Genomic DNA, 26292 nt, shown 5'->3' with positions numbered 1-26292 from the left:
TATTACTCCAGAGAGTCATGCTGGAAGAACAAGTTATGCCAAGAAGCACATCTGCTTCTGCAGAAGAAACTGCAAGGAAGTTTACTCTTCAGGAAATATTGCAGAGTAATGCTAACAAAGCATGGAAAAGATATGCAATGACTAATACTTGAACCCCTTGCAATTTTTCTTACTGCTGCTTTACTGTTATATTTTAAAGAAAAAAGTGTAAGATGTTTTAGTCACTGCAAAGCTTTCCTGTGTTTTTGGAGTATTTGGTCAAAGGATCACGTATTCCACTCAGATACACTTTTCTAACTTTCTTTTTAAGTCTCCAAAAGAAAGTCCACATCTTTCTAGACATCTGTTTCTATGTTTAAGTATCCTGAGCGCTCAACAGTTACTTCTTAGTTTTGTGAATTGTAGCAAGGAAAGCTTAAGTCTAACATTTTGCACTACGGACGTAGAACACTGTTCCCTTTCTCTGTGCCGCTACTGGTCACAAATTTAAGCTTTATATTGTTTAACAGAAAGGAGCCTAGAGGGTAAGTATTTTCAATCCTTCCTCATAGTTCATCTTTTCCAAACCTCCAATCATATTTATTGTTCTCCTCTTGCTCATCTAAAATTATCCAATATATATAAATTTTGGAAGCGGTACCCAAGATAGGCGAAGAACTTCATTAGAGATCTTTGCACAGAAGAGAATAAAAGAAGTTACTTGATATCTTTCACTATTTATACATCTGCTTCCCTCTTCTATTTTGTTCAAGAGCATGGCATTGTTAATATTTTTCAGCTGCACAATAATCCCCAGCTCTTTTCTGCTGTAAACCTCTGGCAGGTAGTAAGAGTTCCAAGTAACAGACTGAATTGCTGTTGTGGTAAGTGCCGCAAAAACGCAGACTAAAATGTCTGCTCATAACTTAACAGATAGGACGAACAGAGAAAAGATTAGAGTGTTTCATATTAACAGTGGTAGAAAAAACTTTATGTTAAAGTGCTTTATAAGCTTTGGACTACTGACCTGTGTTATGCCAGAAAATAAAAATAAACAAAAAAAAAATTTTAAAGGAAAATCTTAAAGGTATTTAGAGATCACAGAATGAACTTTCCCATCCCACAGCTAGAACTTACTGCAGAATATTAAAACTAGGCTGCTGTACCAAATCTTCCTAGAAAACAGGAGGACAAGTACATACACTTGCTGTATCTGTAATAATATGGTCTTAGATTAACACATAGACGAATAAAACACACAGAAATGGTGCTCCCCAGCACAGAACTCCTGTTCATCGAGTAATTCCTACTTCCAAGTGCAACAGGACCTTTATTTCTTGGCAACTTAAATTCTATCCAAGTTCTGAATGTTATCTCTAAAAAGAAACACTAACAAGCAGCTAAAACATAGTTCAGATATGTAAATTCCAGTCCGGCAAATTTGTAAGAGAAACATATTGCATGAAAAAATTATACTTTAGCAGTATTAAATATAATGCATTTGCTGTATAACATTAACTATGTTCATTGAAGTTTTTTTTTAAACAACCACTTATTCTAAATACCTTGCCTTCTAGAACCAGTTCCTTGAACATTCTTGGTTTTCATCTCATGCTTGGGGACCAACACAGTACAGCTGCTATCTACACACCCTCCTCATCCTCTATTCATGCTTGTTGAACAATTTTCTCATTGACATGCTTCCTGTTTTTCCTCAAATGCTTCTCCAGTTTGTCAAGAGCGTTTTCTGACCTTCCCATATTGGTTTGATCTACTAAAGTAATAAGAATACTTTGTATTCCATATTGAATCTATTCCTTGAGAGATCACAGGGCGTAGGACTGATCTTGGTGGAATCCCACCTGAAACAGAGTTTGAGTTTCACAATAACCTTTCCCATATAACCTTTTCAATAATTTGCGTCCACCTTGTAGCAACTTAGTCTAAGCCATATTGCTTTAACTTCCTACGATATTCTCACAGGTATCACTAAAAGCCTTAACAGAAGCCAAGACAGGACTTAACTTTTTCTAATCAAAAGCATGATTATCAAGCCAGAAAAGTTAGCTTAACTTGATGATCCTGACAAATTCTTGCTAGTCCTTACATAGGCTCTTGTTATCTTCTAGATGCCTTAGACCTACCAAAAGGATTTGTTCTTGTTTTTCTTCAGAAGCTGAGCTTCTCATTAGTCTCCTGCCCGCACTCTGTTTTTAAATTATCATCCATCTATTAACCAGGTCCTAAAGGTAAATTACCATTGATCTTTAATGAGATATTTACTACAGACCACAGACTACAGTTCACCAGGACAAAACAAATCTGAAATTAGTCCCCAACCCTTCATTTTAAGTCTTAACTTTATATTTGATCATGCAGCCAATTTTTTTCCTTAAAAAAAAAAAAAAAGTGAGACTTTTTCCTTTATCTTCCTCCTGTTACAAGTACAGTACTTTAAGGAAAATAGTATTTTCTTTCTAGCTGCATCTAACCAGGCCTGATCTTATTGTTTCGTTTTCCACTCTTATGTGCAACCTTTCTTGAGATTCAGATCTTTAAAAGTTTAAATGCTGGCTGCTATTACACCTCCTATTTTGTCTTATTTAAATAGATACTGCAGATGTTCAATGCAATTCCTTTGACAGGCTGCCAAATCAAAGTGCCTTTTTGCCTTTGACATGTTTCCCATACTTAATAACAACACCAGCACAGATTATCTTCTCCTTGTCTTTATTTTGCTGCTTCCTTCCCTCTGAGGAAGTTAATGATTCTTATTCCATAGCCATGTTGCTCCCATATCACAAAATATGCAACTTTGAGGTTTATTTAAATCCCCATAATTCACATCACCCTGTTAAGTCTTCTCCAATCAAACTACAGAATTTTATTATGAAATGGAGTTTACCTTATTAAAGTGCAGTTTTTATGCGATCTTAGATGCTTTGAGGGTGGGATGGTGTTTACTCTCACATACATACCCTGAAGTAGACATAACACTACATTTCTGTTCCTTAAGAGGACATTTCTTATACTGAAGAGATACCTTCATTAAAGATGACCAGCAAACGGGCACGACTGGTGACTGCAATAGAAGACCAAGTGAAGGACGTTTGACAACTGTGAATATAGCAAAATACCTGAAGACATATATATATATTTTAAGTCCCTAATCAAAGGAAAGCTATTTATAAAGTCATAGCTCTATGTGCTCTATTAAAGTATACTTCTGGATGTCTACAAGAACAAAATATTTCATTAAAAGAGTCAGCAGAGCAGTTAGAAGGGCAAAGCTCTCACTGATAAAGCTGTCCTTTGGAAAAGGGAAAACAACACTAAGAAAGTCAAGACATAAGTGTTTTCATAATCATGTACCAATAAAGTTAGAAACCTGTTAGGTAAACATTGCACAAATCACTGCAGATCATAGAAAGAAAAGTGGTATTAGTAGATAGGTGCAAGTTAAAAGCTTGTTTAAAATGCTTGAAAATTGTGTTAATGCAAAGCAGCTCAGAAAATCTGTTACAATATACTTTGTCATAAAATTCAAAGTTCATGAAATTATAAGAAAAGCTATAGAGAAAGATTTAGCTGAATAAAAGGAGATTAAGATCAGGATGAGTAGACTTTCCATTAAAAGAATCATATATAAATAATACATTTCAGGGAGAAGGAATTCTCCCACAACCAGAGGATTAACTTGATAGAAGCTGAGCACAATGTGTCCTATTTGGTTTCAGTATGAAATTCAAATATTTATTTTTTTAAGAGAGAAAAATTAAAAAATATTGAGAAAGGTTCACTGAGGAAAATAAATGATGAAAAAAATAAACAAAGTCAAGCAATTAAGCATATATATATATATATATATATATACACACACACACACACACAAAGATATATATATATATATATAAAAAATCTTAAGACAGCATACAAGAATTTCTCCTAACGCTACAGAAAAAAAAACTAGTCTTCCTCAGAATTCCTTACAGTATGTGGAAAAACAATACATATTTGGTCCCCTAGATGATGGGGGGGGGGGGGGGAGTGGGGTGGGACCATGACATCCAATAAATCAGTGGTCAACATAGAATCAGGGAAATCCTGTAAACGTTTTTCGTAAATGTGAGACATCAAAACATTCTTTGGTGTAACAGTCTCCTAAGGGATCTCTGATGACACATTTTATATCCAACTTCAAATAAGAGGGAAAAGAAACTGTTAAACACTTTACATTTAAACTTTGCATCACTTAAAAAATGCTGTATACATATAAGGTCACAGTTTAGAATGCATCTGTTACTTTAATAGAATGCATCCAGTCTATAAATAGCAAGTCTTAATTGTTTCGGCCAAAGGTCCACTTCTGGAAGGGGTCTGATGGGTTACATGATGCCAAACTTGGATGCTCCCCATTTCCTGTAAGGCACATATGTAGTGCTGCACTGTACAGTGTTTGATCCTAAAGTGGGTGAGAAAGGAAGAAAAAAAGAAAATAAGCATTCAATGAGCACGCTACTTACTCCACTATTTTTTTTTCACCAAGTTTACTGTCATTAAAAATAATAGGACCACACAGGTAGAGCAGAAGAGGGCTAGCAAAAGAATTCAAGCAGCATGCAAGTGTGAAGTTGTGTTGCTAGGAAGAAAAAACTTCTTCCTTTTTGGCTTCAGAGTTTTGTTTTGTTGGGGTTTTCTCTCACTGGAAACCAGAATTAACTCATCCAAAAGATCACCGACAAAGATACCCATTCACTGCACAGCCTAAATACCTTTCGATGCTCCCATTGCTCTTCTCCAAGAGCAAAGGTTTTCTGGCCTTTGTAGTTACATTCGCGAAGTTGCACTGGTCCTTTTGAAGCATGCAGACAAAGCTCCTTCTGAATGTTATGTCGAATTTCACGGTGTGCAGAATATTCAAAATACTATTTAAATAATTTTAAAAGATTAGTAAATAAATACAAACAAGGATATCAAACTAAATTAATTCTTTGAAATTCCAATAGACAAAGAAATATATTTCTTTTGTTATTCAACAATTTGAAACTAAGGAATCGTTTCTCTAATATTTGGCATATACACGCTAAAAAATATACAAAAGTAAAAGCATTTTTGAGTGTTCATACAACTGAATATAGTCAGCAGCACTTTAAAGTGAAACACAAAAAACCACTTGCTGCACAGGCATAATGAGGCAAGATTTCACAGCTTGCTCCCCCAGGAATCATAACTAACACAAGGAGAGAAAACGAAGAGCGGAGGTGGTTTCATGGACAAATTTAAATTTGTTTTTTCCTAACTTTAGAAGTCTTTATTCCATTTTTGTTGTGGGTTTTTGATTTTTCTTAGAGCAACTGAAAACAAATTTTATCACATGGAACCAAACTGATTCCCATTTGCCAACTTTTACTGCTTGAACGAAACAATAAACGCTAGCAACAGGATGCTGTGATGTTCTGTGTGAGCTAGCCATTGGAAAAGTATAATGCAAGCACATATTTTGCCAGTGAGTTCTACTAATATTTCCTGGCAGCAGAATACTCTTAAGACTCAGGAATCCTAGGCTGTAATTCAGATCTAAAAAGGGATTCTAGTAGTTACTGACACAGCTGTCCTTTTATACCTTGTCCTACCCTCCTTTAGCCTGGTCTCTTCCTTTTCTCCTTCAAATAGCAGAATTCTTATCATTATATCCCAGTGTCACTGGTTTTTGGCTCCACGTGTCAGCCTTCTTTACCAAATCCTTCCATTGACTATTAAGCCCAGGTTCAGTTAGCTCCCAGTGGCTTTCATCTATCTGTCCAATTGGTCAGCTTCCTTCTCCTCACTGCCTTGGCATGAATGGGAATAGCACTGAGGAACAGCTATCTTAGTCTTAGTTCCTGTGCACAGCATCATTGCCTGAAACAGGTACTGAAAGGAGTGCCCTGCTTAGTCACTTAGCTCTCAGTCGTAATAATTTACTTTAAAGACTTAATCTGCTCTTATTTATCTTTTGAACTCCAAGATCCCTACTAGCCCTAAAAACAAGAGTTGAAAGCTAGCTTAACGAACCTTAATTTTGGATATTGAGATGCTACCGAGATGGACGTGATTCCAGCTCTAGAATATCATTCACTATGCCAAAAGGGAAGAACGATAAACAATTGCTGCACAAGTCCGAAAACTAGGTTCTCCCACTTCCCTCTCCCATCTCAAAGATACGGGCTGAGAAGACAGGTAGCACGGAGAATTTCAGCCTACAATGCTAAAGTCTGGCAAAGAACATAAAACATCCAAAAACAGGATGTTGCCAAGAAAAGGGTTAAGTAATCAAATATGTACAACTCTTGGGCACCAGCAGTACAACCTGTATTAAAATTCTCTGAAGGGATTTAAAGGGATTCAGACTGTTATTGTATAGCAGGAGAAAAAATAAAAACCACAAACCTTGAAAACAGAGTTTTAGTACACACTAAGATAACTTAGAAAAGGATGGCAATAGAAGCATACAAAGGATCTCTTAATACAGTATCTCAGTACAGTGTTCCTGCATCAGGGACTGTCACAATCTGAAAAGGCTTACATATTAATCCACAAACAGAATCCAAAGAGAAATGCAAAACTGTAAGAAATACCAATATAACAGGGCAGCTGTTAATCTTGAGAGCTTTCCTGCTCCTCCAGAAATTAATTAGGAAAGCTTCAACGGACTTCAGCATAAGGTATCTGACTTTTCATAATGCCATTAACCAGCTGGCTTTTAGGAGCAAAGTTTTTATAAAAAGTGGTAACTGCTACAACCATTTTCTAACTAAAATGTTTAAACTTTTATTGAGCTTTAATTATTAAGGATCTCCAGTTAGTAAAATGTACGCCCCAGATACTTCTCTGTTGCTTTAAAGAGCTATGTGTTTCCGGGCAGGGAGGGAGATACTACTTTTCTTAGTATTACAGTAGCAGTGAAAGATTCACTGTCTGACATCTATTGGAAGTCATACTGTACAAGAAACAGAAGATCATTGCTGCCTTCAAGGGCTATGTATCAGAGAGAGCTCTTCTTGGACAAATTCAGTCATATTACTCATTTGCATTAGCCAGTATAGGGTAGACCATTTTGACCTCACACTACAAGGCTGCAATCGTGATAGGGAAGGTGGCTCAGGCCTGGCCACTTGGTCTCCCATTGACAGGATTCTCATCAACATCTTCCTTGACAGTGCGAGTCCTGGTGGCAGAGAAAGAAGCAATAGGAGGAAGTATGAGGAAAGGAAGAATCAAGAAGACAACACAAGAAAGTAGTAAGGGTAGGGTGAAAAGGTTACGCATAGCGGAAAAGAGAGATCAAGCGAAGAAGTGCAATTGCATCATAGAGGAATTTGTGTATTTTGTCATGCAGAGTTTTCGTCCAACTGGTTCTGTAAGCTGCTCTCAGAATAATTGTATTCTGTTGATCCAAGTCCAAAACCGAGGCTTAACTATAAAACCGTGTTCTCAGAAGTTTCTGTTGGCAATTCTATAGCTTAAATATTACTAGTTGTTTCCTTGCGTAACGATCGCAATGTAACGTACTGTAGGTGGAGATACCTACCGAAGGTGCCTATAGCATGCTTTTGCAAGAACATAAATTTCAAGACATAATATACTTAAAATAATTTTTAAAAACTTTAGGAAACACACAAGCATACTGTAAGCATACAGTTATCTCATTGTGTTTCTAATGTCCCACCACCAGAAGTATAAAAGGTGAATTTGTACATTGAACATAAAATGTTAGAAGACTCCTTGAATAAATATATATAGGAATTAATTCTTTATAAAAAAAATGAAGTGTGAAATACACTAGAAAAATGCATAGTAAAAATAAGTCGGTTTCTCTAAAATAAATGGAAGAGTTTCAACATGGTAAAGTTATAGCTGAACGGATCACAAAAATTAGGTATCAAATATTTTACCTGATTTCCTCCAAGTCCATGACAAGAATACATAATCAGCGGTTTGCCACCATGGTTGTTTTCACCAACATCCAGACAGGTACGACTACCTAGATTTTTTAACTGAAGAAAATACATTATAAGCAAAAATGAAATAAATCTCAGTGAGGATGAGAAGAATTAAATTGCCTTGTTTATATATAAAACAACCCTTTGGCTTGACAAAAATTACAACTGTAATTAAGTCGTTTTTACTTAGCTACTCTCAAATTTAAGAATACAGGTCTCTCAGTTAATCTTTTCTAGTCAAAGCCTAGAAACTGTGTTATGGATATCTCCGCCACGCACTGTGAATTATCACGTTACTGGCATATTATTCAGATTACAATTTGACAAAATAAACATAAAATATTCAAAACCGGAGGTAGGGAAAGTTTTATTTGCAAATACATACTAAACGTTCACATTTACCTGAAATTAAGAAATAGTTATTTAATATTTTGTTATTTTTAGCACTGCAATACCTAAGAACTTATTCGGTAGAGGACACAGTTTATTTTTTTTAAACACACATTTTCCTCATCACAAATCTAATTCTGAGAAGCAAACAGCTGTCAAAGCACAGGTTTCCTCATTAGTATGAAGAAAAAATCCCTCAAACTTCTTACTATATAAAGCTAAATTTACTCTCACAATTCAGAAAAATCTCTCACCACTGGCTTAATCAGTTCATTATTAGTGATGGGCAGAACATGGCTCATCTTAGCAGGCTGAGTAGCAAAGCTACTGCTAATTATAACGAGAGTTTGTTTAAGTTTCATATCAGCATTGACAAAGTGTCAAAATATTCAAATAGCAAGGTATGCAGAAGAGAATCTTTGTTCAGAGAGAAAGTAAACACTAGAGCAATGGTAACGACGGCTAAAGTAGTACAAAAGATTAGCAAACTTTCTGAATTCTACAGCAAATAAGTAAAATTAGGAATAAACTTACAAATCCAAAAAACAAAGGATTCAGGTCTGGCACATATGCTTCCGGATAAACATTATTTAGATACCATGTAAAATTTTTACACTGCAGACGCTGCCTTAAATCACGTCTTTTTGAGATGTCTCCAAATGCTTTCTGATGGAGGGAAGGAAGGAAAGATGGATGGATGGAAGAGGACTATGTTCAGGTTACTGATATCAAAGTTGCACATATAAATCTATGATATTCTGTATAGTATTATAAAACAGATTTTAAGCTTCATTTGTTGATTTTTTTTAAAATATACTGAACTACCACCATTAATGGTGCTTTTTTTTCCAGTAGCACAACACCACTGACCTCCTGCGTGCAGCATTTCAAAGCATATACAGGAAACGTACTTTGCCACGTGGAAGCAACACAAGCATCCTTAGTCCCAAAAGGGATTTAACACAGCACCATTGAGAGGTGAAACTACACACAGGTAAAGATCATATTGACCACAGCTATAAAGCTAAATGAATACATCTCATTTCACTAAAAATAATGTGCTGAAATAATGAATTGGATAAATCAATAATTAGCATAATAGTCAGTTATAATGCAGATTCTGCCAGACAAAATGCAGTTATCTTTAGCTGCTAAGCATACTTAAGAACGCTAACTCTGTTAGCGACATTTTTCTCAAAAATTCATCGCAAGAAGGGAGAAAAATTGGCTTCTCAAAAAGTGAAGTATGGGTTCCAGCTGGCAGAACAGCTAAGTTCCAGAGCACGTATAAACATAAACAAACCAACCCCTGCCCCCGAATCTGAATTTAGCTTAAGGTTTTAATCAGATAGAAGTAGCATTGATATCACTGAGTAAGCTCTATTTTCCAGTTAAAGAACAACAAAAGCTGCTTTTTAGATAAAAATACTAAGCAACTTGAGAGAAACGAGACAGTACATTTTTCACTCACAAAAACAAATTAGCTTGCATTTTGTATGTTCAGTATTCTTCTAATAGCTCCCATAGCTGTTCAATGAAAACAACCCAGAGTTTTAGAGAATGTATTGAAAACTCTACCAATCAAAAAAAAAAAAAACCAACAAAACTATCTCCCAAACACCTAAGTGTTTTCAAGTTTTCGGAGGCTACAGCATTAAGCAAAATGAACTCTGCCTGCCTTTTCATTAAAATATCTAGAATTCTTACATACTTTGTCAATAAATAACTTTTGCTCACCAAAACTTTCAACGCAGCAAGCGTGATTTCTAATACCACCACCACCACCTACTTGTTTCACAATTTTTGCTGCCTCTGTGTTTCTTCGGTAAAATATTTCCTTATATTCATCCATCCAGACCTCTGCAAGGCGAACTTGATTACGTGTGATCACTTGAGTACCTTTGGGGAAAGTATGGGGACTCTTGCTGCGAAAGACATGGCCAACAACAGAGCAAGGCATGATCTCCAACTGTCCACCACATTGCCATACCTAATAATAACATTTTTTGTATAAGTGCACTGCAGTTAAAATTAAAGGGTTGGAAAAAAATTCAGCAATATTACTATTTACCTAAAAATCAACCAACCAAACAAACCAAAAAACCCTAGCAAGGGTGCATATATTATGAATACCGTAAGTGAATTTCTTATGCAGGTATACCCTGGAAACATACATTCTGGCTATCAAATCAAAAAACATTTTAGAAAATCACTTCATTGAGCAAGTTTTTTGTTTATATCATAGATCATTAGTGATTCATTTCCCATTTTCTATGTCCTAGTTGGCTGACTCAGCAGAGAAGTCAGGATCTAATACTAATCTGTCCTCAAACATCCTGTACAGCGTGAGTATAGACACCACTATCTGAGAATTAAAGAGCTAAACTTACTCTGAAAGACATTTCTATATTTTCACCTCCCCATATTTCCATTTCTTCATCATAGCTTCCAATCCGTTCAAAATAGTCTTTTGATATTGAAAAGAGACCTCCTGCAAAAGTGGGTGTCCTAAAAAAAAAAAAAAATATATATATATATATATCAATCAAAGTTACTACTCCTCTAGACCAGTAACCAGTCTGAGGCCAAAGCATGTATAAATATCACTGAATTGCACCACCATAACCGTCTAGTATTTCAGAGTTCTGAACCGTTATCATCATCATTTTGGGAATTATGAATAGGGAGCCAGAATCTGTGCTACTGTCTTACTGTAAGAAAAACTTAAAATTTTCTCTTCCCCCTGCCCTAGGAAAAAAAAAACCAAAAAACAAAACTAAAAAACAGGAATTGCTTATGAACTTCAGCTTGTCTAGGCTCCTTTCTCAAATTTGAAATCAAAGTACTGTACATATTTCCTACCGTACATAGGAAAAAAGAAATGTATAGCCGTAAGGAGGCTATGTATATTTTAAAGAAAGGTTTAAAATTTACTACCTGGTATTTAAGGAAAGTCTTATGAAAACATCTAAGACATTAAGACTTCTGAGCATACTTTAGATATCTAAAGAACTATTTCATTTAAAAATTGCTGTTTATAACAAAAAGCATGAAAATTGAAGGATTTAAAATAGTCTTCAAATTCTGTTTACCTAATTGGATAAGTTTCATCTTTTCTTCTTTTATTTTCATGTTTAGGAAGAGACTCCCATCCAAATGACAAACTCCAATCAAAATTTCCTCTGTTATGGTTCTGCCCATAAGGAGATGGTTTACCGAATTCAAAAGTATTGAGATCTATAGAAGCAATATCAGGGCTTACGACAGCAACAGAGTTCTCAGCTATTCGTGCCAATAATGGCTCTAACCATCCATAAAAGCATTCACCTGCAGAGAAAAAGAAAATTGGAACAAGCACTAAATTTCGAGTTCATGATATAGTGGCACACAAACTACTTTAACATGCCTGCAGGAAGCAACTGTGCAATGTCTCTAAATAGCATTGCCAATATCCTTCAAATAATATAAAATAGCAGTAGGAGAGATTATACAATGTTAATTTTCATAAAATATTTGCAGTATTAAATCAAAGCAAACAATGTTATAAACCCGACCTGGTGTAGTTACACTTACAATGAGCATCCAGAAAGGTAAGGGTCTCTCCTGTTGCTACTGAAGCTCCCAATAACCGTGCAGTGATTAGACCTTTTCTTTCCTTTTGACGGACTACTTTAACTATTTGAAATTGTTTCACATATTCATCTAGTTTATCATGCAAGTATTCTAAAAAGAGAAAACAGTTTTAGGATATGCAGTATATACATGCCACCGCCTAAACTTTTACTTTCACATTACTAAACTAACAGGGTAAAGAAGTTGTTCACTCTAACTAACGTTAACCTCTAAGTAGTAAACAATTCCTGACAGTCAAATGTTATTTTTAGGAGCTGATTTTTGTTCATTTGTTTGGGGCGGAGGGTAAAGAAGAACGTTGAAAATATTCTGTAAAAGGACGTTTTCTAGTATATCTATCTGTTCTGCAGTATCAACAGTAAAACACTCAAAATCCATTTTCATGGCAAGTAGATCATGTACCTACTTACTCAAGTTATCTGCAACATCCGCAAATGTTTCTCCTTAACGAGAGGACATCTTAAACACATTTTTCAAAGGCTATAACATTTACGTGCTATAGAAGCCATACAAAAATCTTTTCAGACATGGAAAATTCGAGAGACAATCCCACATTCCACTTCAAATACCCTACATCCTCTTGCCCCTTAGTTTTTAATTGTACTTCTGAACACAAATCACATCTGTGCATCAATAAACTAAAACCAGATTTTAAAATTTAAGTGCAATTACACTCATATAAGCATGTACCCACAGATGTGTTCATCTTAAGTTAAGCATATGAAGTTTTCTGAACTTTCATTTGTGATCACTCTCAGTATACACTCAAATATTCTTAGCAGCCAGTTTGAGTATCAAAGATTATTTTTATATTAAATAATTTTACATTCTAGGAAAGACATTTCCCTTCATATTAAGGACATTCATTTGTATGAAGGTAATCACTATGATAAAACCTTTGAAACTGTTATAAGCATTGGCTGATTTATTCTCGGATACTTCATTCCATAAATTGTAATTAGTTTTAAGCACACGTTAGTGTTACTTGTCACGCTACCAATTATGCAGTTTAAGTACCATTAGACAACTTTTAAAAAATAGGTTATAATTGGAATCAGCAGAAATAGGGTTTAAAAATCTGTTAGCAGACAAGAATTTCATATTTGATCACCCTTATGAAGACAAGATGAGGAGGTACCTATTTTTTATTTTACAGAAAGAGAAAGGAACAAAAGCACTTCAAATATTGGTACACATCTCAATGGTACTAAAGAGATATCTTTGTTTAATCAATTCTGTATACAAACATAACATGTATTAAATTAAAAAAACAAAATAAAACAAAACAAAACACAGTCCAAGGCAAAATGGAAAGACTTTTCCTTACCATCGACACTGGCATCATCCACCAAAATAATCTCCTTTAGCAGTATGGCAGGAGAGGTATACATCACACTGTGAACAGTTCTGAGCAGGGTGGACCATGCTTCATTATGAAAAACTATTATAATACTTGTGGTTGGCAATGGTGGGCAACGCTTAAACTTTTGTTCAATACATCTATAGATTAAAAAGTGTCAGATGTTACAAAACGTACACAAACTTTTGACTCAAACCCTTTAGAAAAATTCTTTCTAATGTCGAATTTAAGGAATGGGGATTAAATGGTTCTAGCCTCTAAAATTTCTAGCCAAACTTTAGAGCACAAAAGACAGTATTAACCGGAGGAGCTGCAAAAAATATTTTTAAAAATCTAATCAATAAAAATTGTATTTGAACAATTACCACAATCCTCCTTTTGTCCTCACAAATATTCAAGTATGTTTGATATAGCACCCAGGTCTTCTCCAGACAAAACTGTATGACTTCTATCGAGTCCAACATACATTGGGCTACAAAGTCAGACTTTAAGTCACTACTACTGGCAAATATAAGACAACAAACATTTACCAGAAGATATGTGAACACAATTCTTAATGGGTAGCTAACCTATGGAACTATAGGTTATATTATGTGTATATACATAACCTATAGAATAAATTTTGAGGAACGAAAGAGTTTCAAAGAGCATTTAAGCACATCTGCTTCAGCTTCAACCTTTCCATACTGGAGATGAAAATGTTACCTCCAGAGGAAGTTGTACTCACATTTTTCTACCCTATCAAGAGGTGTAATACCAGTATATTATTACCTAGATACTTCAGATATTTAGAACAGAAGAACGCAGAGCAGTAGCACAATTCCACGCTTGGAGAATTTTGGGTCACTTGACGATTGCCTGTCCAGAATCTTCCAAGCTTTTCAAGCAAGCCCACGAAAGACAGTTTCTACTCACTGTTTGTATGACACTGAGCATATCTGACCATTGATGCTAATCATATTCCTTTATCTACAAGAATACAGGTAAAGGTCCTCATATAGGGGGAAGTATTCAGCCTTCTACTTTAACACCTAGATCAGATTTGTTTCTAAAATTTTGCAACTCTTTTGATTGAATCTTATCCAATTTTTAAATGCTAAATATCAGTTCCACACATCTAAATTTTTCAAGATTTCTAGAAACAAGATAGTATTATATGTTTTGTCAGTAGAGGTAACAATTTTATAAGGGAAATACTATCTCACATCATTTAAGCACAGGATATTAGAGGGTTATCAGATGGTAACGTTCATCCATTATTACTTGGACTTAGATTTAAAATTCATAAAGATGAAAGAAAATCCCCATTAATTATTGAATCCCTGAACCTCTGCAAACATCATTTAAACACAAGATTGCATTTTGGAGGTTTCTTTAAGGAAATATTTAGTTCTCCAAAATGTCTGTGAAGCCTGTGAAGCATTTATGAAATCATGTGCTTTGCAAAATTTGAAAGGGAAGAGAGAATACATCCAATTCAGAACTTCAAAATTTTGCGGCAATACCATATGATGCTTAGGGCATTTTATCCCATTTAGGGGCAATGATTTTAAACTTTAAAGTTTTTCATATATTCTAAATAGAGCTTTAAACCTAATACCAAGTCAAGATCAACAAGACAACACTTCTGCGTGCCATACGCTACACACTTACTGTTATTGCCTGTCAACTCTAGAGACAGGAACACTCCCCGAGCCAAATATCACAGCTGCTGCCAAAACTCTCGCTAAATATACAAGTCAAATCTCATCAGTTACCCTCTACCAAAGGGTATTGTGAGCTGCACCACATATAACATGATACTCATACTAACAGCAGCAGTTCAGGAAAGTTCGTCACTTCCGACACTGACAGCTAAAAACATACACTCTGACGCTAACAGAGATTGCTCAAAACCAAAAACAATCCCACCTGTCAAGTCCTACAGGTTTGACTAATAAAATTTCTCCATACTATAAGATCAGAGAGACATTCCATTGTCTTGCTCACCAATTTACAACACCTGGTTTATTAAATTATGCTGGTGGTTTTTATTAATATGTAATACTAAAAAAGGAAAAAAAGATCTTTAAAATGTGAAAATATCAAGCATTTTTTTCATTTTCTTTAAGTAAAACTTAGCAGGATCGCAGAGGGTCACTGAGAAAATTTAGCTTAAAGGCAAAGCCAAAAAACCTTATTTAAACATGGCTGCTTTGAATTCAACAATGAAACTCTCATGAAATAAGTGAGCCTTTATAAACGTTCTTGGCTCTAGCACTGTGGATCAGTCAATCATTACGTACAGTTAAGATACTTTGCTACCTAAACTATCACCTAATGCTGAATCCAATCACTTTGCACGTTTTTGACAAGTTTTTCAACTCTCAGCACATACAGATTTCAACATACTCAGGAGGTCGAGTGTCTGGTCCAAGATCTCGGTGTAAAGAAATCCTGTCACTCGCAAATGCATTAAAACAGTGCTTTTCTTCTCCAAGCTCTTTTTCTTTCTGCTCTTCTGCACTTAAATTGATGGTTTTAAATGCTTTACCAGAAGCTCCGGGAGCATTAGGATCCTGAAGGGGTCGCTCCAGAAAGGGTTTTAGTTCCACTGCTGTATAGTGTCCTGGCAAACAGCGCCTCTCTCCAGGAATCTTAGTTTGCCTAACAGGTGCTTTTATCTGCATTTTCGGTTTTGCACCTTTGATATTGTTCATTGCATTTAACATGAGACCTAATACATGACTTTTCTTTCCCACAACATGCTCAATCCCTGCTTCATCTTTAGAATCTTCGATGCCAACTTCTCTTTGTAATAAAAGCAAAAATACCAAAAAGACAAGAACAATAATGCTAAACTTCCAAAGTTTCCAGTGAAAAAATAATTTCTTGAACAGTTTAAGTATTTTTTTCAAAGCCATGCTAGTTTTAGAAGTTTATCACAAGAAAAAAGTTTGTGAATGATGTGCTTTAACACTGACTAGGTCACAGAATTTCTTGAAACTGTAATACCTGCAAATTGAAATAAAGAAGTATTAATCGAGACATCTAATATATACAACAATGTATAACCAGAAGAAGTTGATGGGTGGGAATTAATTTACAAGTCCCAACAGTCAAACATCATGTGTTTATCACTTAAATCTAGGTCAAACTGATCTCCAAGATCCCCAAGATGCTTGTTCCCCCCTTTTTTTTTTAAATACACTTCAAATAGAGAACCAGATAGCCAGGATACCACCAAGCATAAAAAGTTTCTAGACAAAGCCATTAATTTTCTTTCAAATCTTGAAAACTAAGTTGTTTAAAAATTAGAGGAAAGTGTTGTTCCAAGTCTTCCAGAAGCAGGGAATTTTAGTTCAACAGTGGAATAGAAGGAAACCAGATGGAATCCATACAGCAGGTTCTATGCATACAGATCCACACAAAACATGAACTGTACAGGACAAGAGAAAGACTTCTCAAATCAATCCACTGCATCTTGTTTCACCGATTTTGAAATTTGTAATACTTTCAGAAATATCCCAATTTCAAGATCAGACTTAACTAATCAAATTTCTGAGTGGGAAATTTTTAGATTCATTTAGTTATCTGGGATACACATTCAATGCAGACTTCATACAGGTAATTTGGAGTAGGTTAATTTAGTTTGAACAGCTAGTAACTATTCCCTGGGGTTTTTTTGTGTTTTTTTTTTTTTTTAATTTCACTTGTACTGCATTCTCTGGCCTGCGCTGCTGCAACTCATCAAGAGAGCATGTCAAAGAGCTCTCCTCTTTCGGGAACTGTGCCACTAATTTTTTCACAGACAAGCAAAAACTCAATGACTTTGAAAGATGGGGAACTGTGAAAAACATTGGAGGACTACCAGTTCAAGTGATTTGAATTAAGTTCTCACCACAAAATTGGCAGTTTATGAGATGTGGAAAAAATGGCAACCAGCCTGAATTTAAAGCATCAATTTATTTTTGTACAAGTTGCATGTTTGTGAACCGAGAAAAGAAATGAGCAGCATCTAGGTAAAAGATAGAGTTAATTCCCACTTGCTAACTACTGACTGTACAGAATCGCAGAAAGCTACTTTTCTATTGCATCTTTTAAAATATAGAAACTTCATTTGTTAATTGGAATAACACATACTCATACGGATATACAAGTTATAGAAAAAAGAAAAAACTCACTTGCTTGCCATCAAAAATTTGTGGGATAAGCTAAGCATCAGGACTTGTTCATATTATAGTTTATTTCAAAGCTTATGCCAGCTTTTTAATAGAACCATACATTCAAATCACAGTAATTTTACCATAGACCTACCGGTCTAAGGATGAAGGGAGAGGCAATATCTGTAAACTCATTACAGCATAGCCATAAGAGGTATCAAAAGGTATCAAAAACAACCTTCTCAAGGCTCACAAAATTTTCAAGAAAATCCATTAAAAAAAACCCAAGCAACTTCACTCACACGTTATTTTGCCACACTTCAGCGCTGAAGGCTTTGCACTGCAATATTGATGCCTGCGTACAGCAAGACTGAGGACAGAAACTACATTCTTCCTGGGGAAAGGATTGTAATCAACTTACGAAACTGCCAGATGAAAAACTGCCTTATCACAGGGAAAAACACTAAGAATATGTAAAAGTGCAGCATCTAGCAAGGAGACTGTAACTTATAAAACTATTATTGATACATCTGCAAGGGCTCAGCAGTCTACAGCCTCTGCAACCTGTTTACCATGAATTTTTTCTGTAATACTATAAGAAACACATTATGGTTTACCAGTACACATGCTCATGCGATATTCATAGATCTCAAATCTTAGGAATTGATAAGTAATATAGAATATACTTTCCCCAATTTTAAAAAGAAATATCTTTTTCATATTGGATATATTTAATACTACAAGAGAGATCTGGGAATTTCCTTCTCTCACCAAGCAGTCATGAGGCATATTCAACCAGGCAAACATCTGGTGGGGGGAAGCAGGGTGGTCTTCAAACATCGTTGCCCTCAAATTTCTTTTGTATCACTATACAAGCAACACCCCTTTCCAACCACCTCCTCTGAGCCTCTTGCTCTTGGAAGAGGGATGTTATGTTTGTTCATGACAAGAGAACTTTAAGTTTTAATGAACATTAGGATATGAGATATATCATGAAAACAGAGATTAAAGTTAATTCCAGCCAGCAACACTGACTGTTAAGACACTGAAATTATCCCTCTGTTTGAGAACTTTATCAGCACTTGTCATACTTAAGACTGACTCTTTTTGATTTAGTGAGCTCGCAGAAGACTGCTCAGAAAGGGCAGAAAAATTGCATGATAAGATATCTGCTTTAGTAGCAAAAAAAAAATCTTTAACTACTTAATCAATTATTGTTAGAGAGAGATTTAAGTCTCAGTTGTCAGATTTCCATTGTCCATCTTCAACTTTTCAACGCAGAAATATTTACTTATACCAAGCTCACTGCCTCATCAGACTTTTTTTCAATTTTATATATATTACATGAAGTTTAGCTTCATGTCTCCACTAACCAACACAAAAAATGAACTAGATAATATCCAAGATTTCTTCTGTAGATTTTAACACATACTTCATATAGATAAAATTTTTGCAGCTGATGGCTTTGGTAGTGACACACTGACCTGTTCTTCACAAACATTTAAAGGGCCTTTGTACATTTTACCAAAAATGTAAACCAGCTAAATTAGTGTTAGGGTTAATTTAGTGTTAATTAGTGCTAACTTTATTTGGGAATATTTCCTGTACTAATTGAGCATATTAGGACACTCATGATCAATACAATACAATATTCAAGATACCTATAAACCAAAACAACCAAAACCCCAAATCTATCCAGAACTTTTCTTACACTTCCAGTGTGTTACATGCATCTGTCTTCAGGCAAATAAGTTGTTCAAGGCTATAATAAGCAAACTTAATGAACAACCAAGAACATATAGCAATTCATGCAGCGTTTTGTTTCCTTCATAACTATATTCACTTTTATATGCATGCACTTTGACTTCTCTCTAGCACCACTTCTCCTTGTACTGGAAACATCTGTCCTGGCTGCTCAGGACTGATTGCAGCCGGTTGCCATAATGCAGGTGAAACGTGTCTGTCCCTAGAAAGTAACAGACAACTCACTTAAGTGGGTTGCACAGGCAGAGCGATGCAACAACCTACCCTTTCCAAGTGGATTCATAGCATTCCAGTAGCATACATGTCAGCATGCTACAAACAGAAATAAACACAAGCGATGCCTCATGGGGCAAAGAAGAAAGGGATAGCCTTGGGATAGCATATGCAGCAGAAGTGAAGTAGACAAGCATGGGCTTGTTTGCCACGAGCATACAGCAAACTCTTCAATGCAGACAAACGCTGAATGTAATTTTATTGACAAAATATTTTGTAGGTATGCTGCTTATAATAAGAGAACAGCTCTTCATCTTACAACATAATACCAGTTTCCAGAACACAGACTACACTGTAAAAAGAACTTCTGTCAAGAAAGCCGCATCTTCCTTAGGGATTTGCCAGGATAATTTTGTAGTCAGAAGTGCAATCTTTATTCCACACAAAATCCTCACACATTTTTATGGCATAGCAATGTCAGTAAGCACAGACCAAGCTACTGTTCCATCATCCAGGATATGCTTAAGAAATCTGCAGCATGATTAAATTCCCTGAGGTTACGGTTTAGTTAAGTATTTCATCTTCTATTCAATCAGTGTTATTTTCATTGATAGTATTCTTTTTACAGGACTTAGAAATAATTAGCCCTGAACATCAGAAGTTTGATTCTAGGGGAAAATTTTTAGAAGAAAATAACCAGATACATTCACTACAAAAGACTTCTAAAAAGTGCCAAAAAGAAGCTGCCACATTACTTCAAACCACATCACATGGGCAGTGTGCGAATTCAATACCCACCGTATGTTACATTTTGCCACCCACTAACTCTGATGTCAGACTGTCTGCAAAAATTCTGGCTACCAGAGTGAGGCTTTCTTGAAAACCAGCACACAGACAACTTTGACTTTTTGTTAGTTAGCTTGAATAGCACTCTAGACGCTCTTTTTTAAAAAAAATTAAAATTTCAAAATAACCCAAATTAGTGGTAGACCTTAGGTGTAGGGTTCCCCCTCCCCAGCTTCTCCATCTTCAGGCTTTAATTTACTTAATGATGCTACCCTTTAATCGGCAGAAATTCTTTCAGATCATCCTAGTAAGGAGAAATTTCTTGGTGTTAGTGCCAACAATATTATTTTGACCTTATTTTTTAATAAAAACTTTTAAAACATCTATTTTATCTGCATGTTAAAGAGGTTTCTAATGTTTCTTGGAAACGTTCCCTATGGAATTAAAAATACTTAAGAAATAAATAATGGTTTAAGTCCTAAGAATGACTCTAATCACAACTATTTAACTACACAATTTAGCTTCACCCTTAATTTAATTTCTTCTCTAACTCCTGCATCAGTCTCATTAAAACCTTCTCTATCTTTTCTTATTAGCTAACCTATGCCTTCATCAAGACCCTAATGTTCCCCTTAATGTTAACACTGAATATGTTCTTGAGAAAAAGGAGTTCATACTGATGATCAGCTGTTCTCACCAGATTAACGCACGTCTGCCAAAGATTGTGCACACGGAATTCTTCAGTGATAATAAGCGCTAAGAAGCACTATTTTCACCACGGCTATTTCTGAAGGATACTAAAATGCCAGACGGTGCTTTCTGCCTCCTTTATGAATACCAGTGTAGGTGTTACTAATATATTAACTGCTGAAGTTATCATTTAGGAAAGTGATATTCTCTTCTTCTGTCACCATGGAAAGTGAGGTTTTTCTATCAGTAAAAAGTCACTGAACAAAACAAGTTGTGTTCACTTCCCAGAACATCCACCCACACTACCAGCTCTTGTGACAAATTAAGAAATGTCAAATTTGGAGTGAACTTTTCATACTGGTCTAGGTGAACATGGAATAGCAAAGCACTCCGCACAATCAAGAACATTCAAAAGCGCTTTGAAACTTGGGGGGGGGGAGGAAATAGAGTTGTTTAAGATTACCAAACAATGTTACTATTTAGAAGAACATTAGCATTTGGCTTAAAGAAAGGAACAAGTTACAAAAGGAAGCATAAAGAAGTTACAGATCAAGGCTTCATGTAAGAAGAAGAAACAGAATCAGTTGGCCAGTTTCTATCTCTATGCTTGCAACAAAAGATATTATACCTATCTGCCCCACTAAGAATTCCTACTGAACACGCTCCTAGTTAGGGCACACAAGCCTAAATGAAATATAGATTCACAAACCTGTGATGCTATTTCTCTTGGGACATTCTTTGAAGCTCAGCCAGTGGAAATATAGTTCTACTCCTGAAAAAAAGGAAGCTGTAAGAGGAATACTGACTGCATTCAGTTCCTCAGTCGTAGTTTTAGAAACTCTTAAGGGCATGGACTATTCTAGCACAGACTGAAAGGAATCTGCCCCAGTGATCATTACGGAAAAATCAGGATAAATATTGAGCTGATAAAACCCTGGGTAGAAGAAATTCAGATCAGCAGCAGCAGTCAGGAATGCCTAGCTGTATTCCAACTTTGTAAACTACCTTCTTCAGCAAATTACTTGACAGTAAAAAAAAAAAAAAAAAATCAAAAACTCCCTTCCTCCTGCCAGTACCCCCTTCTATGTCTTCTACTAGAAGAGTTTCTAAAAACCCTTTCCAAATAAGCATTGCCACTATTTCTATACAGCTAAGCACTATATATGATGGGCAGAGACTGAAAGAAAGCTCCCCGTATCAAGAAATTAGTATGTTAAAAGTATACAGTAACTGTATAACAACAGTAAGATTTATGGCTTATTTATGGCTTAGAACTATGAACTGGCCTCAAATTTGAGTTAAATTTAAATATTTCACATAACACCATAGCTTCCTATTTTCTTGATTAGTTTGGTTTGGGCCTCTGATAAAAATAATTTCAGACCATCCCTAAAAGCGCTAGAATAACAAGTGCGGTATCAGCTGTAGCGAGCTTTTTTAACTTAGATGGATCAGTACTTGATTTTTATTTAAGCACCAGAAAATAATCCCTGGATAATATCAAAGAGAACTCTTTGTTTTCCTGCCTGTTCCCAGGACCTAAATTAATTTTGCCAGAACCTCCCAAAGGTGTCTTCTCTTTTCTCCTCTCCACATTCAATTTGTTCTTTTCCAGCTAAATATTACTGCTGGATAATCTTACCTGACAGTGAGTAGTCATTTAACCATAAAGTTTCATTGCTAAGTAACTAAATAGTTTTAGGAACATGACTGCAAGTCTTGTGAGCAAGACTTCAGAAGATTCTGATCTAGACAGAATGCTAGGACAGCTCGGCAAGAGAATAAAAACGTGTTTTACACAAGTGGACAAAATACAGCACTTCACAGTCTAGAAACTTGAGGCACTTTCCAATTTTCTGGAAGATAAGCACAGGAACAAGCAGATTACGAGGACAAACTGATCAGTGCTGGCAGGCACCTGATCAGCAATTCACATGACGAACATAATTTTCTAATTTGACTTTGAAGAAAGGGGAAGCCCTGCCCTAGATATCAGCTCCCAGGATCGACAGACCAAGGAATACCTTTGTGCAAAGCACAAAGTAATGTCACCGAGCAAAGCAGGCTGAAACCCAGAACAGCAGACTTTCAGAAAGGACAGTTATATCCTGTTTCTATTTCAACAGGAGTCAAGAGGTCCAGGCTGCTGCTGGTATTGCTCCCAAAGAAGGGGGCAAACTTAAATGGCAACAGCAATTACAAGACAGAGGAAAACCGTTCATCTGCCCCTCGGCCAAGTGCACTAAAAATACCGAGTCTGGCTCTCTGTAACTTAATTCTCACTCTGCTATGTTATTGAGAAGACTTGAGATGACAGCAGCATGTGCCAAGTTGACCAGGCCCCTGGGCAAACCCTAATTTAAAAAAAGAAACCACAACCCATAAATTGGCAGTTCTGCTGGGCTCAGTCCTTAGCTCCGACTCTAGGCTCAGCAGTATTTCAAGTATGGCTTCAGCCAAAACTGAATAGATCAGTATCACTTGTAATTTTTCGACAGAAGATGCTATTTTGTAACAGATGACTAAGGTGTAAACACTATTGAGAGGAACACTTAGAATTCAATTCCAATAAGATATTTCCTATTTAATCAAAATCAATGCTTTACTAATAAAGATTTTTAAAAAATCAACTTATATTTTACATAAAGTAAAAAATAAGTTCCATGACACTAAGGTCATCTGTGCTACAATCCACTTTTTGACTCCGTTCTCCAGAGCCAAGAAGATACTCGGTAAGCATCGTCGCCTGCTGTGCAGAAACAAGACGAACTGCCAGGAAAAAGACACAGTCTGGTAATTTAAAAACACTTAAATAACCCAGGATGAAAGATGCCAGAGGAAGGCGGGAAGACGACAGAACAGAAACATCACCCCACTGTTATCAAATCAGTGCGGTACCACGGACAAAGTCTTGGGAAGCGATCGCCCCGCGGCGAGAGACACCTCCCTCAGTCAACACCGGGGTTTGGGCGCTGCACCCGGCTGATGGCCAGCGCTTCCCGGAGCCCTGTTTGCCCAGCTGGCAGGCACCCGCGCCCATCGCCGCCGCCCGAGCTCCCCGCTCCCCTTGGCGCCGGGTCTGGGCCGGGGAGGGGGGGGGAGGGAAGGTGCGTGTGAGGGCGGGAGCGTGTGTGAGGGGTGGCGGGGGTGGGCAGTGAGGAGGGGAGCATACGAGGGGGCAGCGGAGGGGAGAGGGGGAGGTGTGGGGGGGTGGCGTGGCGGGAGGGGGCCGGGGCTCCCTGTGGGCCGGCACCGCCTGCCGCCGGACCGGCTCTCTCCCGCCGCGCCGCGCCGCGCGCGCCCGGACCGTTGGCGGGCAGCGTCGGGCCGGGGGGGGGGGGGAAGGGGGGGCAGGGGCCGCGCGCCGGCACCGCGTGACGGGGCCCCTCGCCGAGACGGAGGGGGACCCCGTGCAAGGGAGCTCCTGAGGGCACCGGGCTCCCTCCCGCCCCCCCCCCCCCACTCACCCCCCTTCCTGGCACTCACCTCCGTCCGGCGGCAGAAAAGGCGAAAGCGCAGCCCGGTGCGCGGCTGCAGGCGACGGCCGAGCCCGGCGCCCTCCGCCGCCTCCGCCCCGGCCGGGAGGCCGCCCACGGCGCGGGGAGGCTGCAGCAGCCAGGCCGGTCCGACGGCTTCCGCTCGGCGGCGGCCAGGTGCGCGCGGGCGGGCGGCCGGCGCTGCGCTGCGCCTGCGCACTGCCCCGCCCTCACCTGCCCAGGTGCGCGGCAGCGGCCGGCGGGCGGGGCGGGGCGGGAGCTGCGGGCGCCGCCCGGGCAGCGCTGGGCGCGGGCAGCGGCCCCCGGCGCCATGTCGGCCCTGCGGCCGGCCCGGCGCTGGCGAAGGCCGGGCGGAGCTCGCGCTTGTGCCCCGCGAAGGAAAGCGGAGTTTTTCAGACGGTTACTAACGGGCGCGGCCGTTTTCAGCGGGGTACCGCGATTTTTCTTCGCCCACCTCAAGGGGGTATCACGCCAGCTGGGGCTGACCAGGGTGGCGATGGAAGACGACACCCAAAACGTCTCTGAGGTGAGAGCAGAGGATATCACACTGGGCTCCCTTCCTTTACCACACAAACTTTCCCAGAGGGATGGACAGAAAAATATTTCTCTGCAAAAAGCAGAGTTTCAGGGTTTTTTTTTTTTTCCTTTCCCGTCAGCGTAAAGCTGTTTTACCAGAGTGCAGTCTCCCCTTCTTCCTACCCTCAAATAAAAGCAGCACAGTCACAGCCTCAGCCCTGCATTTCAATGTTGATTTCTTTCAGCTTCCTGGACTGCAGGTAGTTCAACTTGCTGAGCAAATAGACGGTTAGGTGGCAGTAGTTATATTGACTCAACAAAATTTTTATTACTAACATTTTATGATGGAATTTGTTCCCAAGAGTTATTCTATCCATCAAGATTTAGACCAGACTTTAATCACAGCTAGCATATACTGTTATTTCTAGCATGATAAGATGCATCTTTTTGCCTTTAGAAGTTGAGGCATCTCAGTTATACAATTAAACTGAATGTTGGCAATGCGTAGTGAAATTCAAGTACAGCAAATTTCTAGCAGGAAGACAGTTTAAAAAGGTGCCTCTTCAGAATAAAGGTGGCATTATCAGATGTATTTACTCCTTTTAAAAAACAGTACTTAAAATAGCAGCAGACTGAACGCTCTAAATCTTCCTTTTAGCAACTGCCTGCCATGTCATATAATTACCAAAGCAAATTTTTAGCAGATAATATTTGAAGTAGCAATAGTCCAATGGTAAACATTTTGAAGTAGGTCAATGTTTCAAAAAAATGGTTAGGATTTCATTGCAAGATGAACCACGAGGTAAAACTGGAGAGTGAACGAAGCCAAAAAATGGAAGCCACGGTTATAGAAAGTGATAAACCAGTGGTGGTGTTTTAAGTAGCAACATATCCACAAGCAGATGAAGTGCTTGCTAGTGGAACAATTCCTTAAATTTGTCTTATTTATCTTTCTATAGAATCACATTAAATAATGCGATCTTTGCCATGAACATCTTAACAGCCAGGATTCTACCTTGGGTATCAAAACTACACTGAGATTTGGTCGCCCAGACACTTTCAAAGACAGTTCTTTCAGAACTCTCTTTCAACAAGCTCCCCCATAGTACAAACTGTCTCTTATTTCGAAAGGATTTCTTGTTTGTAAAGCTACTCATTACAGGCTGACAAAACTAAGCTTTAAGGCTCCTAATCCAGTTGTTTGAATTATGAGCCTTTTTAAAATTGTTGTAGCCACATGTAAGAAATGCCTCATGAGACAAGAAAACCTAGTCCCAAAAGAAGTAAAAAAGAAAAAAAAAAAAAACACACAAAAAACCCCAAACCCAACCCCCGGAAAT

General features: G+C 37.6%; 1 protein-coding gene across 3 annotated transcripts; it reads right to left on the bottom strand.

The window, feature by feature from the left end:
• Positions 1-1026: 1026 nt before the first annotated feature.
• Positions 1027-24594, bottom strand: GALNT3 (polypeptide N-acetylgalactosaminyltransferase 3). Of its 3 annotated transcripts, XM_068948750.1 has the most exons (12): positions 24426-24594; positions 21649-21711; positions 15736-16338; positions 13312-13484; positions 11925-12074; positions 11444-11678; positions 10742-10859; positions 10141-10341; positions 8886-9017; positions 7914-8015; positions 4752-4904; positions 1028-4441 (listed from the first exon to the last, which is right to left on the bottom strand). In XM_068948750.1, the coding sequence occupies exons 3-12, from the start codon at positions 16245-16247 to the stop codon at positions 4319-4321; spliced, it is 1899 nt and encodes a 632-aa protein (XP_068804851.1). In that variant the 5' UTR covers positions 16248-16338; positions 21649-21711; positions 24426-24594; the 3' UTR covers positions 1028-4318. The 3 variants fall into 3 exon arrangements, with proteins under 3 accessions (XP_068804852.1, XP_068804851.1, XP_068804853.1); XM_068948751.1 differs by lacking the exon at positions 21649-21711 and having other exon boundaries at positions 1027-4441; positions 24426-24586; XM_068948752.1 differs by lacking the exons at positions 1028-4441; positions 4752-4904; positions 21649-21711 and adding an exon at positions 5048-7186 and having other exon boundaries at positions 24426-24586.
• Between the last annotated feature and the right edge of the window lie 1698 nt (positions 24595-26292).

This window comes from Struthio camelus, chromosome 6, assembly GCF_040807025.1.
Source record: "Struthio camelus isolate bStrCam1 chromosome 6, bStrCam1.hap1, whole genome shotgun sequence".
Classification (NCBI taxonomy): domain Eukaryota; kingdom Metazoa; phylum Chordata; class Aves; order Struthioniformes; family Struthionidae; genus Struthio; species Struthio camelus.
The sequence above is the reverse complement of the archived record's forward strand: the minus strand, read 5'-3'. Positions and strand labels throughout refer to the sequence as shown.

Bases quoted from the DNA above. Each gene is read 5' to 3' on its own strand.
- GALNT3 (XM_068948750.1), bottom strand. From the start codon at position 16,247: ATGGCTTTGAAAAAAATACTTAAACTGTTCAAGAAATTATTTTTTCAC. The intron at 12,075-13,311 runs GTAAGGAAAAGT...TTCTCTTTTTAG, and splicing joins GGATGATGCCAGTGTCGATG to AATACTTGCATGATAAACTA. The intron at 4,442-4,751 runs GTATTTAGGCTG...CACCCACTTTAG, and splicing joins AGCAATGGGAGCATCGAAAG to GATCAAACACTGTACAGTGC.